General features: G+C 38.8%; 2 protein-coding genes and 1 long non-coding RNA gene across 3 annotated transcripts; all 3 read right to left on the minus strand.

The window, feature by feature from the left end:
• Positions 1-40: 40 nt before the first annotated feature.
• Positions 41-1150, minus strand: LOC138129994 (uncharacterized). The gene is made up of 3 exons (XR_011159454.1): positions 791-1150; positions 511-744; positions 41-462 (listed from the first exon to the last, which is right to left on the minus strand). It is a non-coding gene; the product is annotated as an uncharacterized lncRNA (long non-coding RNA).
• Positions 1151-4612: 3462 nt separating this feature from the next.
• On the minus strand, positions 4613-8685 carry LOC138129735 (probable multidrug resistance-associated protein lethal(2)03659). The gene is made up of 7 exons (XM_069046024.1): positions 8578-8685; positions 8298-8531; positions 7822-8249; positions 7615-7771; positions 5911-7562; positions 5629-5859; positions 4613-5580 (listed from the first exon to the last, which is right to left on the minus strand). Exons 1-7 carry the CDS (start codon positions 8640-8642, stop codon positions 4658-4660), a joined length of 3690 nt encoding a protein of 1229 aa, XP_068902125.1. The 5' UTR covers positions 8643-8685; the 3' UTR covers positions 4613-4657.
• A 3317-nt stretch (positions 8686-12002) lies between these two features.
• LOC138128688 (probable multidrug resistance-associated protein lethal(2)03659) lies at positions 12003-16598 on the minus strand. The gene is made up of 7 exons (XM_069044895.1): positions 16065-16598; positions 15786-16019; positions 15310-15737; positions 15103-15259; positions 13397-15051; positions 13115-13345; positions 12003-13063 (listed from the first exon to the last, which is right to left on the minus strand). The coding sequence occupies exons 1-7, from the start codon at positions 16127-16129 to the stop codon at positions 12141-12143; spliced, it is 3693 nt and encodes a 1230-aa protein (XP_068900996.1). The 5' UTR covers positions 16130-16598; the 3' UTR covers positions 12003-12140.
• Positions 16599-16782: the final 184 nt, after the last annotated feature.

The following is a 16782-nucleotide window of genomic DNA, read 5'->3' on the forward strand; positions in this document are numbered from 1 at the left end:
TTTCAATAATGCAAAAATCATCGATAGTACTCACAGTTTATAATCATGCACAGAACTGGTACCATCATTCCGCCAATAGCATTGTAACCGTATGTCATAACTAGGTACCAACTTACCACAATAATCTTCAACGGACTAATCCAGGAGAAGTGCAAAAAGGCGAAGACTTGATCGAATCGCTGTGCATCGTTGGACAACAAGTTGACAATCTGACCCAAAGTAATTTTTTGAACTGTCGTTTTCTTCAGCTTTAGAAGTTTTCTGTAAACGAGGGAGCAACAGGCGATTCTTATTTTCATCCCAAAAGAAGAAAGTTGCAACACCATGAAATTGAAGGTCAAGACGCGCAGAAAAATTGAGAGTACTATAAATAGTCCGGAAAATGCTGCTTCCTTCATCGTTGATGGTCCATTGGGAAGGAAATAATTTAAGTATTGCTTCAAAAATATTGGTGGTACTAAACTGAAAAGTTCTATTATTTTGGTGGTTCAACATTTGGGTTACTCTTACGCAATGACGAGATCCAAAGGAAAGAACACCAGTCCGTACAACGCAAATTCCAAACCAAACCGTTTCGTTAAAGCTCTTGTGAGGGAAGGTTCTTTGTGGAAATTTTCTTCTTCAACCCAGAGAGTCTCTAGCTTGTCTCCGAGGTTTTGGGATTCATGTTCTTCAACCGGTACGAGAACATCGTTCTCGGTGAATTTGTTCTTCCGTTTCTTCCACAGGATACGTAGTTGCCAACTGAATTAACAATTCCAAAAACAATACATCGCATTTTAAAACTTACCAGAACAGAAAATGTGATAAGAAATTTGCGTTGTCTTTCGGATGAATGTTTCTGTTAGAATTCATTTAGATTCACTCAGAAAGTAGATGCTCAACATTCAAACAAGTAGGTTGAAAGGCGAAAATTTGTGTAGATATTACTCAAGGTTGAAAGCAAAAACACTTTAATATATTTACGACCGTACTTGTTGAAGTGGTTTGATCGTAAAATATATGAAAAATTCATTTCTTAAATGTAAACCATCAAGTTCCAAACCCAGTTTTGTAATGTCGGTCTGAAAATATATTTAAATTATGAAATAGTATTTACAACGCTTTTTTAACGACTTGTGTTCACGATACTACCAAATGTTACTATTGAAGAAGTTCTCTATCTAACACTGAAAGAATTTTGGAAATCAGTCTGGTGTTTCTCGAGTTTATTCGGAACATCTTAATATCTTAATAAAGTTAATTATAAGTATGTGTAAATAAACTAGGCAAAAATGAATAGGGAATTCCACATTTTTTCTTAGAAAGCAAAATAATTGCCCCAATCCTCCCACGTATTCTTAAACACTTGACAAATTTAAAATGTTACAGGTACTTGAAACATTATATTTAATGTGTATATTTATTTATTTCTAACACATTTCATTATACATTTTAAACTGTATTAACAAAAAAATCAAAAATTGAAAAATTCCCTATTTATTTTTGCCTAGTTTATTTATGTATTTTTGCTAGTAATGTTTGTAATGCTGTACATTGGATTCCAACTTTGGGAAATAAATATATATATACAGGTGTCTCAAAAATGGCGCCCAATCTTCTAAGGGTCTTAAAGAATAGAAGTCTGGGAAGGTAAATCTCAATACAAAATTTGATCGGACCAACAGATTTTGTATAACTTGCTCTTAAATATGGTCATTTCAAAGAGATGTATCTCCTTTATTACCAAATTTTACGGCTGAATTATAAATTACTTTACAATGTTACTTTTTCCAAGACCCCTTTAGGTAATGGAACAACACCGAAGTAATTCTTTTTAGAGTAATGACCTACCAAAATACGCTAAAATAACAGTGGCAACATTGACCTCAAAGGAGAATTGGTTTAGTTGATTGTGCATACCAACCGATGTTGCCAAATTTGCTTATTTTAAAATGTGTATAACTTAGAAAATAGTCAAAGGAAAAATAATTCACAACGAAATTGAACTCAACTCTTCAAATAGTTTAACCCCTCAAGAGATTGGGCGCCATTTTTGGGACAGCCTGTATATAAGCGATTATTCGATGCCGAATTTACGCTACTCTTATGGTGGAGTTTTTCGATTCTGTTTTTCCTGCGCTGAATCACTCCGCCTTGTTCTTCTCTCTTCTTATCGTTAGATTCTGCCTTGCTCCCTGGCTGCTCGTATGTTTTTTTCCCAGTTCTTCCTATCTTGAATCTTGATTCTCCAGTCCTCTATTCCTATCCTTCTAATGTCCTCGTGTATCTGGTCTTCCCACCTTATCCTTGGTCTGCCTCTTGGTCTTCCTTCTACTGGTCTCCAATTTAGGGTTTTTCTTAGTATGTGTTGTGTATCCCTCCTTTGTACGTGTCCGAACCACCGTAGCCTTTGTGCTTTCACAAATCATACAATCTCTTCTCCCTCGACCATGTCCCTTATTTCATGATTCATTAGTGTCCTGTATTTCCCTTCTTCTGTTCTTCTTGGCCCTGCAATTTTTCTGAGTACCTTTCTTTCAAATATCCCGAGGTTCTCTTCGTCTGTATTAGTGAGTCGCATTGTTTCCGCTGCATAAGTCGCTACAGGTCTAATTGCTGCCTTATAGATTTTTATCTTTGTTGCTCTGCTAATGTGATGGTCCTTTAGGTATCTTTGATACTTCCAGTAAGCCTTGTTCGCTGCTTGTATTCGCTCTTTGATTTCGGCGCTTCGTTCACGTTCACTCCCAGGTATTTAAAATTTTCTACTATTTTAAACGTGTAACTCCCTAGGTTTGTTTCTTTAATATGGTCTGTCTTTCTTCTCGAGATTATCATGTATTTAGTCTTATCTTGGTTGAGTTGTAGACCTCTTTTTTCTGTTTCTGTAACTAGCTTTTGCAGAGCCGCTCCCAGACTCTTTTTATCTCTTGTTATAAGTGCTATGTCATCTGCGTAAGCTATTACTTGAGTTGCACTCACCGTAATAGCTCTGTCCAGTCCTGCAGCCTTTATTGCACCATCGAGTGCGATGTTGAAGAGCGTTGTGGACAGTGCGTCTCCTTGCCTGACTCCTCTTTCTATGTTTATTTCGTTTGTTACACCCTCTGTTGTAGATATTCTTGCTTTTGAGTTGTCCATCGTCATTTTCGTTAGTTTGATTAGTTTCTCCGGTATTTTCATTTGTTGCATTTGCTCTACTAGACTGCCCCTGTTTATGTTGTCGAAGGCTTGTTTGAAGTCTATAAATAATATATGTAACTCTATGTCGTATTCGTAGCTCGTCTCCATTATTTGTGACATAACATGTATTGCGTCTATGGTTGATTTGCCTTTTCTGAATCCATTCTGATATTCTCCTAGTTTTGTTTCTGTGTGTTCTGTCAGTCTCTTCCTGATAATGGATGTTAGTATTTTATATGTTGTGTTGAGTAACATGATTCCTCTGTAGTTGTTACATTGTGTAGGATCTCCTTTCTTAAGTAGTGGAATGGGAAATAAATATGTAATTATTTGCAAGTTGTTAACTATCATTTTTTAAATTGTTTCTTAAACTAGTAAATCCAAAAATATATAAATAATTCATTTTGTAAATCTACACTATTAAATTTTTGAAACCCCGTTTTATAATCTTCTTTGTAAAATATATTTGAATTACTTAAATAATATATTCACGACTTCTGGTTACAACACTGCACAATGACACTGATTAATGTTACAGGTGTAGAATCATTCTATCGAGAACTAAAAGAAATTTTGAAATCGGTATAGTGATTCTCGAGTTTATTTGGAACTTACAAACATACTGCATGCAAGGTTAGTCAAAAGTATTTCCGTAAATATAAACTTTATACCAAAATGTCTTTAACAAAAGTTTCTTTACTCATTATTCTCCACTTCTTAGTTTACTTTTTACTCGGGAGCGGTTGAATTGTCGATTCCATCTTCAGGACCGGTGTCAAGATTTCTTGACTGGGGCCTTTATTAACACCGGGGTAGCAGACGCAGACTTATTTATCGGAAAGTGGGAACCAAGCACGACAACCGAACGAGCGGGCGAGGTTCTTTAGGAGTCCAACCAAACGGCTCACGGTTGATACACGTTAAATCAATTCAAATTTGGAGCCAGAAATTAAACGAGATCTGTGGCCGCTTGACAAGCGGTCCCGGTTTAAATTCAAAAGTTTCGGGGTTCAAATCCCAGGACGGATTGTGACTGGAAGAGTTTTTTTTCAGAGGTTTTCTACTCTAGTCCTGCGGCCTCATTCGCAGGGAAGCAAATGCTGCCACATTGACCACATCCTATGAAAGCACTTGATATTGACAGTGTCCCACCGGCGGCAGACTTCTCATAACCAGGGGTTTTCTATCGAGGGTCGGACTGGCAGGGTTATATGGGCGACGATAACGGTCCGAGAAGGCATCAAGTCATAACAGAGTCAAAAATAATGTGTTATGCTTCAAAAAATTATAACCTTATGAAACGATTTATCACCACCAGACACGATTAGATGCTTGTTAAATAAAATTTAAACGGAGTGTGTTCAATCGTTTTATTTGACTCTTCTGAGTTATCGCAGAACGTTAATTAAATGAAAAATATCACCCGAGGAGAAAAGGTGAAGAATTATCTCAAAATGAACAACTATAAATCAAAATTATGTTTTATTGGAATTCATTTAATTGTGTCAGAGTTGAAAACATAATTGTAAAAGCGACTGTCTCTATTTTGTAAAAGAGTTCCTGTCCTCCCGAATTCGACAACCTTTCCAGACTCCATCACCAGAATCTTGTCCGCGTCCATGACAGTATTGAGCCTGTGCGCGATCGTCAACACTGTAGAATCCTGACACTTCATCCGAATCGTTCTTTGAATGGTCTCATCTGTGGCCAAGTCTACACTAGCGGTGGCTTCGTCGAGAGCAACAATTGTGGCGTTTTTCAAAATGGCTCGCACCAAGCAGAACAACTGTCTTTGTCCCACGCTGAAGTTGCATCCACCTTCTAGAACACCACTGTCGAGGCCCGAAGGCAAACCGGAAACTACTTCCTTCAAGTTGACGTCCTCGAGAGCGTCCCAGAGTTGAGAGTCGGAGTATTCGTCGAAAGGGTCCAGGTTTTGGCGCAGCGTCCCCAAGAACAAAATCGGTTCTTGAGGTATGATGGCGATCTTGGAGCGAAGAGCGTGCAATGGTACTGTTTTGATGTCGACGCCGTCGATCGAAATGGTACCTTCGAAATTGTAGAGACGGAAAAGAGTGGAGATTATGGAAGACTTGCCGGCACCGGTTCTACCAACAATTCCAATTTTCTCGCCAGCTCTGATTGTCAAATTTACTTCTTGGAGTACCAAAGGTTTGTCAGCAGAGTATCTCATCGAGACTGCACTGAAAGTGATACCTCCGTGTTGCGGCCACGACTCGTGAGGAGTACAAGACCAATTGTCTTCTTCTGGTGTGACATCTGCATATTCCACAATTCGTTCTACTGAAGTCATTTGGTACTCGAATTCGCCCCAAAATCTCATTACATACTGAACAAGTCCTACAATCACTATTGACTGAGTCACTGATAAACCAACATTTCCGACAGAACTTCCTACAAGTAAGGTGTATTAGTTTTAATCTAGCTACAATTAAAAAGTACCATTTTTAAAAAACAACAAGTAAAGCATTACTACGAAAGTGTAGAAAGAGCATGCAAAATCAGCCCAGAAAGCTTGAGAATAAACGAAAGCTTTGTGGAAGTACCACGCGGAACTGTGAATATTTTGAAGGTTGTCAAATTCCAGCCGTAAGTGTGTCTCAGCTTTGAATGATCGTATCACATCCAGTCCTTGCACCGACGCAGAAACGTGTGTAAATATGGGACTTCTTCCTAAAACATTAATGTCAAAGCGGTACCACGTTTTCCAAGCATCATATTTACTTATTCCTTCTATTTTTTTAGCGTATCGAATTGAGGGTTGGAAGAGTACAAAAACAAGGTAGAACACGAGAAGCAACACTGCTGTGGGTAGTACCATCCAATAGTTAAAAATGACTATAAGAACAATTGCGGCACTTATTGTGAGAATTGATTTAACCACTTCCGACAATGTCACAGGAATAAACTCGTCTACAATTCCAATATCTTTGGAGAATCGATTGAGAACACGTCCTGAAGAGTGATCGTTGAAAAATTTCATCGAAGCAAGAAGAATTTTTTGAAAGAGTCTATCGTGCAATTGTTTGGAGGTGCATTTGCAGAAAGTCACAAAAGTCCAAACACACGAATGGTACAGAGTTGCTAGTACAACTAGAAGAACGCCGCAAACAATTAAACAGTTGGTATCGCTGAGAAAGTACCACTTGTCCAACACTTCTGATTCCTGCTTCAAATTGATCCAAAATGCCAAAGAATAATCGTAAAAACTTGACAGTGCTTGTGTCAGCATAAAAAAAATTAAAATAAGAATAATAGTTGTGGGTGTACCTCCAGCTAAACAAAAACTTTTGTAGGCGTTGACAGTTCCGCTGCCGTCGTCTTCCAGAATTTCGGATGGTGAGTCGTACTGTTGTAATGTTACATCACTGGAGAGACTCTTATCTGTTTTCTCTATGGCAAGCTTATCAAATTTGGAGCAAGTTGATATTTCTCCTTTTTCCAAAAGTAGTACCTTGTCCACATTGTGGAGGAACTGGATCTGGTGGGTCACCAGAATTACGCATTTGTCTCTCAAATAGTCTCGTATGCATCTGTAGAATATCTGGTTGGCAACTTGAGCGTCTACTGCTGCTAGAGGATCGTCTAAAAGATAGATGTCTGCCTCTCTGTAGACAGCTCTAGCTAGACTGATTCTTGCTTTTTGGCCCCCGCTCAACAACATACCCCTCTCTCCCACTAGACTGTTGTCACCATGAGGAAAAATTGAAAGGTCGTGTTCTAGACAACACACTCTTATCACTTCTTGGTATTTTTGCATGTCCAAGGGTTCGCCGAACAAAATATTGTCTCTAACAGAACCAGTAAAAATCCAGGGTTGTTGGGGTGTGTACGACAGAGACCCACCGACGACAACATCTCCGCTCAAAATTGAAATTTCCTTCAGGATGACTTGCAACAATGTGGATTTTCCACTACCGGCAGTACCAACAATCGCCACCAACTCACTTGATTTTGCTTCAAATGTAGCATCTTTCAACACGTAGCTTGGCAGTGACGAGTCCCACTTGACGCTAACATTTCTTACAAATACACCTGAAGATTGTCTACTCTGGTTCAAATTTTGGTCAGATGTTAAAATACAATTGTCAGATGTGCTTGCTGTTTGACGATCTGACAGTAAAAGTTCTTGAAATCGTCGAACTGAAATTTTAAGTTCTGCGTAGTGGTTAAGGGCTGTGCCAAAATTTTGACATCCACCTTTGATATTTTCGTAGACGATGATCATTGCAAACATGTAATCAAAAGTGAGCGGTGCTCTAGACAATATTAAGAGCAAAACACAAATAAAGGTGGCCATTTTGTTTAGATACATATTAACGCAGTAGTTGAAAGTGCGACAGAAATTTGCTATTGCGATTTTTTCTATTTCTTTCCTTTAGAAGAAGAATATCAGTATAAGAATTATATAAAATGAAAATAACAAACTTTCTCGCTTGATCTACTAATGCAGCAAATGGTTTCTCCCAAGTGAACATCTTGATCGCATTGATTCCATTGATAATATTACTCAAAAGACGTATCCTACTGTCAGTGGTTGCAGCTACGAATTGTCTGGTGGAAGAAATTTTTTTGGACGCCAAGACTAAAACACAGATTTTTTCAATAATGCAACAAATCATCCATAATTCTCACTGTTTATAAGTATGCACAGAACTGGTACCACCATTCCGCCAATAGAATTGTAACCATATGTTACAACTAGGTACCAACCTACCACAATCATTTTCAATGGACTAATCCACGAGAAATGCAAATAGGCGAAGACTTTATCGAATCGCTCTGCATCGTTCGACAACAAGTTGACAATCTGGCCCAAAGTAATTTTTTGAACTGTCGTACTCTTCAGCATTAGAAGTTTTCTGTAAACGAGGGAGCAACAGGCGATTCTCATTTTCATTCCAAAAGAAGAGAGTTGCAACTGCATAAAATGGAAGGTCAAGACGCGCAGAAAAACTGAGAGTACAATAAATAGTCCGGCAAATGCTGCTTCCCTCATCGTTGATGGTCCATTTGAAAGGAAATAATTTAAGTATTGCTTAAAAAATATTGGTGGTACTAAACTAAAAACTTCAATGGTCTTGGTGGTTCAACATTTGGGTTACTCTTACGCTATTATGAGGTCCATGGGAAAGTACACCAGTCCGTACAACGCAAATTCCAAACCGAACACTTTTATTAAAACTCGTGTCAAGGAAGGTTCTTTATAAATACTTTTTTCTTCAAACCAGAGAGTCTCGAGCTTGTCGCCGAGGTTTTGGGATTCGTGTTCTTCAACTGGGACGAGAACATCGTCCTCGGTGAATTTGTTCTTCCGTTTCTTCCACAGGATACGTAGTTGCCAACTGAATTAACAATTCCAAAAACAATACATCGCATTTTAAAACTTACCAGAACAGAAAATGTGATAAGAAATTTGCATTGTTTTTGGGATGAATGTTTCTATTAGAATTCATTTCGATACACGCAGAGACTAGATCCTCAACATTCAAACGTGTAGTCTGAAGTGCACAAATTTGAATAGATATTAATCAAGGTTCCACGAAACTACACTTTAATGTGTTTGCGACTGTACTTGTTGAGATTATTTGATCGTAAAATATATGAAATATTCACGTTTTAAGTGTAGTCCAACAAGTTATTTCCGGTTTTGTAATCTCGGTCGGAATTAGTTATTTACCTAACTTATGCGGGAAGAGAAATTTCCCGCGTGATTACTTTGTTTGCAGCATGGGTGTAGGTAGTGCTTCATTAACGCGAACGCGGGAAATTTCGTCCCTCAAAAGTTATTAGGCAATTATGAACGAATGAACTTTCTGTTCATGTGCAATGTGGTTGAAGAAGACCAAAAAGTGCCTTTATTTTTAACATTAATAGGGGCTGAAGCATATTCAGTGTTGAAAGATCTGGTGTCACCGGACTTACCCAGTAGTAAAACGTATAATCAGTTAAAAACTGCATTAGAAGCACATTTTAGCCCGAAGAAAATTGTGATTGCTGAACGGTTTCATTTTTATTGTTGTAGTCAAAACGCAGATGAGTCGATCAGTGAATTTAATCAAAGACTGAAAAAGCTGACGCAGAATGTCAGTTTGGAACATTCCTGAATGAGGCCCTTCGAAATCGCCTTGTGTGTGGCCTTCAAAACGAACACATACAAACGAAGTTACTGTCGGAGCAAACACTCACGTTTCAGAATGCTTGTTCTACTGCCCTATCAATGGAGATTACCCAGGAACAAACTAAAAGTCTACAGCCTTCCGAAGGTGGTCAAAATGTCAACAAGCTAACCAAAAAAACCGAACGTTGTAAATCTCACGAAGAAAAAACTAGTTAGCTATGTTTTCGTTGTGGAATAAAGGAACATGATCCCAAAGCGTGTCCAGCTATCAACTGGGAATGCTTCGTCTGTAAGAAAGAGGGTCACAAGTCAAAAGTCTGCCGAAAAAGGAAAAATAAAGTCAATTTGGTAGAAGAAGTCGAAGATGAACAATCATCAGCTCTTACATTGAAACAAGTCCTTTTAAAAGAAACTGTGGAGAATAGTGAGTTAAGTCAATCAATTAATAAGGTAAATGTCGAATCAGCACCTGTCTTTTGTAAAAATTTTGTCAATAATGTGTCTCTGGTAATGGAAGTCGATACCGGAGCTGCTGTCAGTCTAATATGTGAAGAATTTTATGATAAACATTTTTCTAATGTACCATTAAAATCCAGTCCGGGTTTAGAAGCTGTCGCAGGGTTACCAATATCACCTTCTGGAGAAATACCTGTCACTTGTCAATTGAAAACTGAGTTCCCAAGAGTATTTGCTGAAGATAAGAGAACAAACATCACTGGTATAGAAGCACAACTGGTCCTAAAAGAGGGTGCTTCTATGATATTCCACAAAGCATATTCAGTTCCGTACAAAATCAAGGACAAGTTAGAGAAAGAACTGAAGTCAATGATCGACAATGGAATATCAGTTCGAGTGAGTCATGCAGAAATGGCCAGTCCAATTGTCTTTGTTCCAAAGCCGAATGGAGCTATCAGGGTCTGCGTTTATTTTAAAAAAACATTAAATCCTGCACTAAGAACGGATTCTTATCCATTTCCTTCTTTAGATGAAATCTGGCAGACACTACCAGTAGAAAAAAAAGTGTCAACATTTGTTAACAATCAACACACACCTAGGTTTGATGAAGTTTACTCGTTTACCCTACGGAGGGTCGAGTGCTCCTGCTATCTCCAAAGTAATATGGAGAAACTTTTAAAGGGCCTTCCTGTAGGTATTTATTTAGACGATATTATTACAGCAGAAAATGAATGCTATAATAGGGTAACTGAGGTAGCTCGGTGGCCGCATGACTGTCGGAGACAGTGCTCCGAGGTCGCGGTCCCGGTGCTAGTGGGTTCGAATCCCACCGAAGGGGGAGGATTTTTTCGAAGGAAGGAAACTCCGCCGGGCCATGGATGTGTGTGTATGTCTAGTAGGGGCTGACGGTAGGGTGGTGGAAGGAAGAGAGACACTCTTCCGACACCACCGCGAGGTCAGCAGGGTTCAAATCCCAGGTCGGATGGCCTCCCATGGATGTTGTGTGTTGTGATATTCGTGTTGTGTCGTCCAGAAAAAAGGAGAGGAGAGAGGGTGGGCGTAGGTAGCCGGGGAAAGTACCCCGGAGCCCCGCCGCACCACAAAGGAAAAAAGAAACCAAGCCGACCGTAAAAGGTACCTGATAGGCCTGTTAGGTGAAAGGGGAAAGGCAAAAAAAAAAAAATAATAATAGGGTAACTGAAGTGTTGTCACAGTTAGAAAAGTACAACATTAGAATAAACACAAACAAGAGTGTTTTCTTCAAACCAGAAACTGAAACCGAATTTTCTAAGAAGAAACGAAATCAGCATTGAAAATGACTGATGAACGTATGTCCTTGATCTATTACACGACCAACATCCAGGCATTGTACGCATGAAACTACGAGCATGAAGTGACATATGGTGGCCAAGAATAAACGAAGATATTGAGAAAATGGTAAGCTCTTGTGAACCATGTCAAAGGCTTGATAATTTTTTATTCAATCATAAAACTACTCCTAACTCGATCACTAAGAAGAGTCCTGCAGAAATGATATTTCAACAACTTCCAAGAACAAAAATTACTATGTTTAAACCCAAAACACTTTCTAATAAAGAGGACAGACAATACAAAGCGAGAGTCGAAAATTACGAAAATACCATGAGGCAAGACCTTAAAGTCTTTACGGAAGGAGAAATAGTGTGGGTATACGATACCAGAGAAAGAAAAAATGGTTTTCTGGGAAAGTAATGAAAAATGCGAGTAGGTGTACATATTTAGTACTGACCTGTGCTCGCATTCGATTTGTACACGCCGATCACCTGAAAGCAAATATTGTCCTAGACCCCATTCAGAATCCTGTAATACCCATTCCCATAAGAAACCCAGAGAATCTCGAAGAAAACACAAAAGAAGAACCATCCGAATTCCGAGGTAAACCAATGAACTCAGAACCGAAGACAGCTGAGCTAGATCCAGCCAACATTCAGCAAAAATTCCCTAGTGACTCGCCCGGAACATTTTCCCAAACTTCCAATAGAACCCTCGTTTCTCCTCCCCTGTTGAACAGAGTCCTCTCCTTAGGCGATCAAACAGGATAAAGGGACCACCCACCCGCTTAAATTTGTAATTGTCCTACCTGTATGCAATTAAATTAAGAAGAGGGGAGTGTTGTGAGTAGCCCTGTATATTAAGTTAAGTTAGTTAGTTAATTCTATTGCGCGAGGTTGGCAGAAGAGAACAAGAAAAAGTCTGTCAATGTGGAGTCCCACAAAATGTGTGTTTAGTTCCTTATATTGTGTATTTCCAACAATAATTAGATGGATAAACTGCAAGGAAATTTCTACAGATTGTAACTGTAGAAAAACTATAAATCAAACTTTTGTTTTATTGACATTTATTTTATTTTGTCAGAGTTGAAAACATAATTGTAAAAACGACTGTCTCTATTTTGCAAAAGAGCGCCTGTCCTGCCGAACTCGACAACTTTTCCCGACTCCATCACCAGAATCTTGTCCGCGTCCATGACAGTATTGAGCCTGTGCGCGATCGTCAACACTGTAGAATCCTTACACTTCATCCGAATCGTCCTTTGAATGGTCTCATCTGTTGCCAAGTCTACACTAGCGGTGGCTTCGTCGAGAGCAACGATTTTGGCGTTTTTCAAAATGGCTCGCACCAAGCACAACAACTGTCTTTGTCCCACGCTGAAGTTGCATCCACCTTCTAGAACTCCACAGTCGAGGCCTGACGGCAAACCGGAAACTAATTCTTTCAAGTCGACGTCCTCGAGGGCATTCCAGAGTTGAGAGTCGGAGTATTCGTCGAAAGGGTCCAGGTTTTGGCGCAGGGTCCCCAAGAACAAAATGGGTTCTTGGGGTATGACGGCGATTTTAGAGCGAAGGGTGTTCAATGGTACTGTTTTGATATCGACGCCATCGATCAAAATGGTACCTTCGAAATTGTAGAGACGGAAAAGTGTAGAAATTATGGAAGACTTGCCGGCACCGGTTCTACCAACAATTCCAATTTTTTCTCCAGCTCTGATTGTCAAATTTAGATCTTGTAGTACCAAAGGATTGTGAGCAGAATGTCTCATCGAGACTGCACTGAAAGTGATACCTCCGTGTTTCGGCCACGACTCGTGAGGAGTACAAGTCCATTTGTCTTCTTCTGGTGTGACATCTGCGTATTCGACAACACGTTCCACTGACTTCATTTGATACTCTAATTCTTCCCAACACTTTACTGTATACTGGACCAGTCCTATCATCAGCATAGATTGAGTCACTGACAAACCAACATTTCCGACAGAACTTCCTACAAAAACGCGTATTAGCTTTAATCTAGGTACAATAAAAAAGTACCTACCATTTTTAAAAATCAACAAGTAAAACATTACTATGAAAGTGTAGAAAGAGCATGCAAGATCAGTCCAAAAGGCTTGAGAATAGGCGAAAGCTTTGTGAAAGTACCACGCGGAACTGTGACAATTTTGAAGCTTGTCAAATTCCAGCCGTAGGTGTTTCCCAGCTTTGAATGATCGAATCACATCCAGTCCTTGTACGGATGCAGAAACATGTGTAAATATGGGACTTCTTCCTAAAACATTAATGTTAAAGCGGTACCACCGTTTCCAAACAACATGTTTACTTATTCCTTCTATTTTTTTAGCGTAGCGAACTGAGGGTTGGAAGAGTACAGAAATAAAATAGAACACGAGAAGCAACACTGCTGTGGGTAGTACCATCCAATAGTTAAAAATGAGTATAAGAATAATTGCGCCACCTATTTTGAGAATTGTTCTAGTCACTTCCGAAAATGTCACAGGAATAAACTCGTCCACAATTCCAATATCTTTGGAGAATCGATTGAGAACACGTCCTGAGGAGTGGTCATTGAAGAAGCTCATCGAAGCAAGAAGAATTTTTTGGAAGAGTGCGTCGTGCAAGCGTTTGGAGGCGCACTTGCAGAATTTTACAAAAGCCCAATTGCTCGAATGACTCAGAATTGTTAGTACCACCAAAAGAATGCCACAAACAAATAAACAGTTGTAATCGTTAAGAAAGTACCAATTGTCCAACGTTTCCGGTTTCTGCTTCAAGTTGATCCAAAATGCCAACGAATAATCGTAAAGACTCGACAGTACTTGGGTCAGCAGGAAAAACAATAAAAGGAGAGCAATAGTTGTGGGTGTGCCTCCAGATAAACAGTAACTTTTGTAGGTGTTGACAGTTCCGCTGCCGTCGTTTTCCAGAGTTTCAGATTGTGAGTTGTGCTTTTCTATTACTACATCACTGGAAAAGCTCTTCTTGTCTGTTTTCTTCATCTCAAGCTTATCAAATTTGTGACAAGGTGATATTTTTCCTTTTTCCAAAAGTAGTACTTTGTCCATATCTTGGAGGAACTGGATCTGGTGGGTGACCAGAATCACGCATTTTTCTCTCAGATAGTCTCGTATGCATCCGTAGAAAATCTGGTTTGCAACGTGAGCGTCCACTGCTGATAGAGGATCATCTAAAAGATAGATGTCCGCCTTTCTGTAGACAGCTCTAGCTAAACCGATTCTTGCTTTTTGACCTCCACTCAACAACATACCTCTCTCTCCCACTAGACTGTTGTCACCATGAGGAAAAAGTGAGAGGTCGTATTCTAGACAACAGACTCTTATTACTTCTTGGTACTTCTGCTTGTCCAAAGGTTCGCCGAACAAAATATTGTCTTTAACAGTACCAGTAAAAATCCAGGGTTGTTGGGGTGCGTAGGATAGAGACCCTCCGACGACAACATCTCCGTTCAAAATTGTAATTTCCTTCAGAATAACTTGCAGCAGTGTGGACTTTCCACTACCGGCTGTACCAACAACCGCCACTAACTCATTAGATTTTGCTGCAAATGTAGCTTCCTTCAACACGTAATTTGGCATAGACGAGTCCCACTTGACACTAACATTTCTTAGAAATACACCTGAAGATTCTCTACTCTGGTTCAAACTCTGATGAGATGTTAAAATAATTTTGTCAGATGTGCTCAACGTTTGACGATCTGAGAGTAAAAATTCTTGAAATCGTCGAACTGAAATGGTAAGTTCAGCGTAGTGATTCAGAGCTGTGCCAAAATTGTGACATGCAATTCTGATATTGTCGTAGACGACGATCAGTGCAAACATGTAATCAGAAGTGAGCGGTGCCCTAGACAATATTAAGAACAAAACACAAATATAGGTGGCCATTTTGGTTAGGTACATATTGACGCAGTAGTTGAAAGTGCGACAGAGATTTGCTATTGCGATTTTTTCAATTTCTCTCCTGTAACAGAGGAATATAACTACAAAAGATATATCAAATGCAAAAACAAACCTTCTAGCAATATCAACTAATGCAGCAAATGGTTTCTCCCAAGTGAACATCTTGATCGCATTGATACCATTGATAATATTACTCAATAATCGTATTCGACTGTCAGTAGTTCCAGCTACGAATTGTCTGGTGGAAGAAATTTTTTTGGACACCAAGACTACAAAAGAGATGTCTTCAATGATGCAAAGAATGATCAATGGTACCCACTGTTCATAAGTATGCACAGAACTGGTACCACCATTCCGCCAATAGCATCGTAACCGTATGTCACAACTAGATACCATCCTACGACAGTCATTTTCAAGGGACTAATCCACGAGAAGTGCAAATAGGCGAAGACTTTATCGAATCGTTCTGCATCGTTCGACAACAAATTGATAATTTGGCCCAAAGTAATTTTTTGAACTGTCGTACTCTTCAGCTTTAGAAGTTTTCTGTAAACTAGAGAGCAACAGGCGATTCTCATTTTCATTCCAAAAGAAGAGAGTTGCAACAGCATGAAACTGAAAGTCAAGACACGCAGGAAAACTGACAGTACTATAAATAGTCCGGAAAATGCTGCTTCCTTCATCGTTGACGTCCCATTGGGAAGGAAATAATTTAAGTATTGCTTCAAAAATATTGGTGGTACTAAACTGAAAAGTTCTTTTGCCTTGGTGATTCAACATTTGGGTTACTCTTACCCAATCACGAGATCCAAAGGAAAGTACACCAGTCCGTACAACGCAAATTCCAAACCGAACAGTTTCATTAAAGCTCGTGTCAGGGAAGGTTCTTTGTAGATAGTTTCTTCCTCAAACCAGAGAGTCTCGAGCTTGTCTCCGAGGTTCTGCGATTCATGTTCTTCCACCGGGACGAGAACATCGTCCTCGGTGAATTTGTTCTTCCGTTTCTTCCACAGGATACGTAGTTGCCAACTGAATTAACAATTTCAAAAACAATACGTCGCATTTTAAACTTACCAGAACAGAAAATGTGATAAAAAATTTGCGTTGTTTTTGGGATGAGTGTTTCTGTTAGAATTCATCTCGATTCACGCAAAAAGTAGATTTTCAACATTCAAACCAGTGGTCTGTGCGAAAATAAATATTATTCAAAGCTGTAAGGAAGTGCACTTTTATATAGTTATGACCATACCATACTGTAGCGGTCGTGAAAAAGTAGCTGAGTCAAATAATTTCACAAATGAGTTAACGATGTTTACACCTTAATAATAAAACATGGAGTTAAATAATTCAGTTTTAAACAGTTTAAAATTTACTTATATTGAAAGCAAGTACAGGTAGAAAGAAGTTTCTATTTAATTACAGGATTTTAGGAATGATGTGGAATTTTGAATCGTTGCCCTGAAAAATTAACATTTTCGACTTACCTACTTTTTCACGTCCGCCACAGACTTGTGGAAATTATTCGATCGTAAAAAAAAAACAATTATGACAGTCTACTTTTTATTTTCTCCTTATCTCTCATTTTATCATTTTTGTTTTTTTATTATCAATACTGTATATTCAAAGGTAGTTTTCCTTTCCATTTCAGTTATATTTGCAAAATGCTTATCCTTTACGTTTTTTTTTGTTTGTTTTTTACTTTTTTCTTAAAACGATAGAAACAGTGGTAATTACTATTCATTTAGAAAAATTTTATCATAAGAATTTCGCGGCACGTGGCAAACTTAAAATG

This window comes from Tenebrio molitor, chromosome 4 (assembly GCF_963966145.1).
Source record: "Tenebrio molitor chromosome 4, icTenMoli1.1, whole genome shotgun sequence".
NCBI classification, from domain to species: Eukaryota; Metazoa; Arthropoda; class Insecta; order Coleoptera; family Tenebrionidae; genus Tenebrio; species Tenebrio molitor.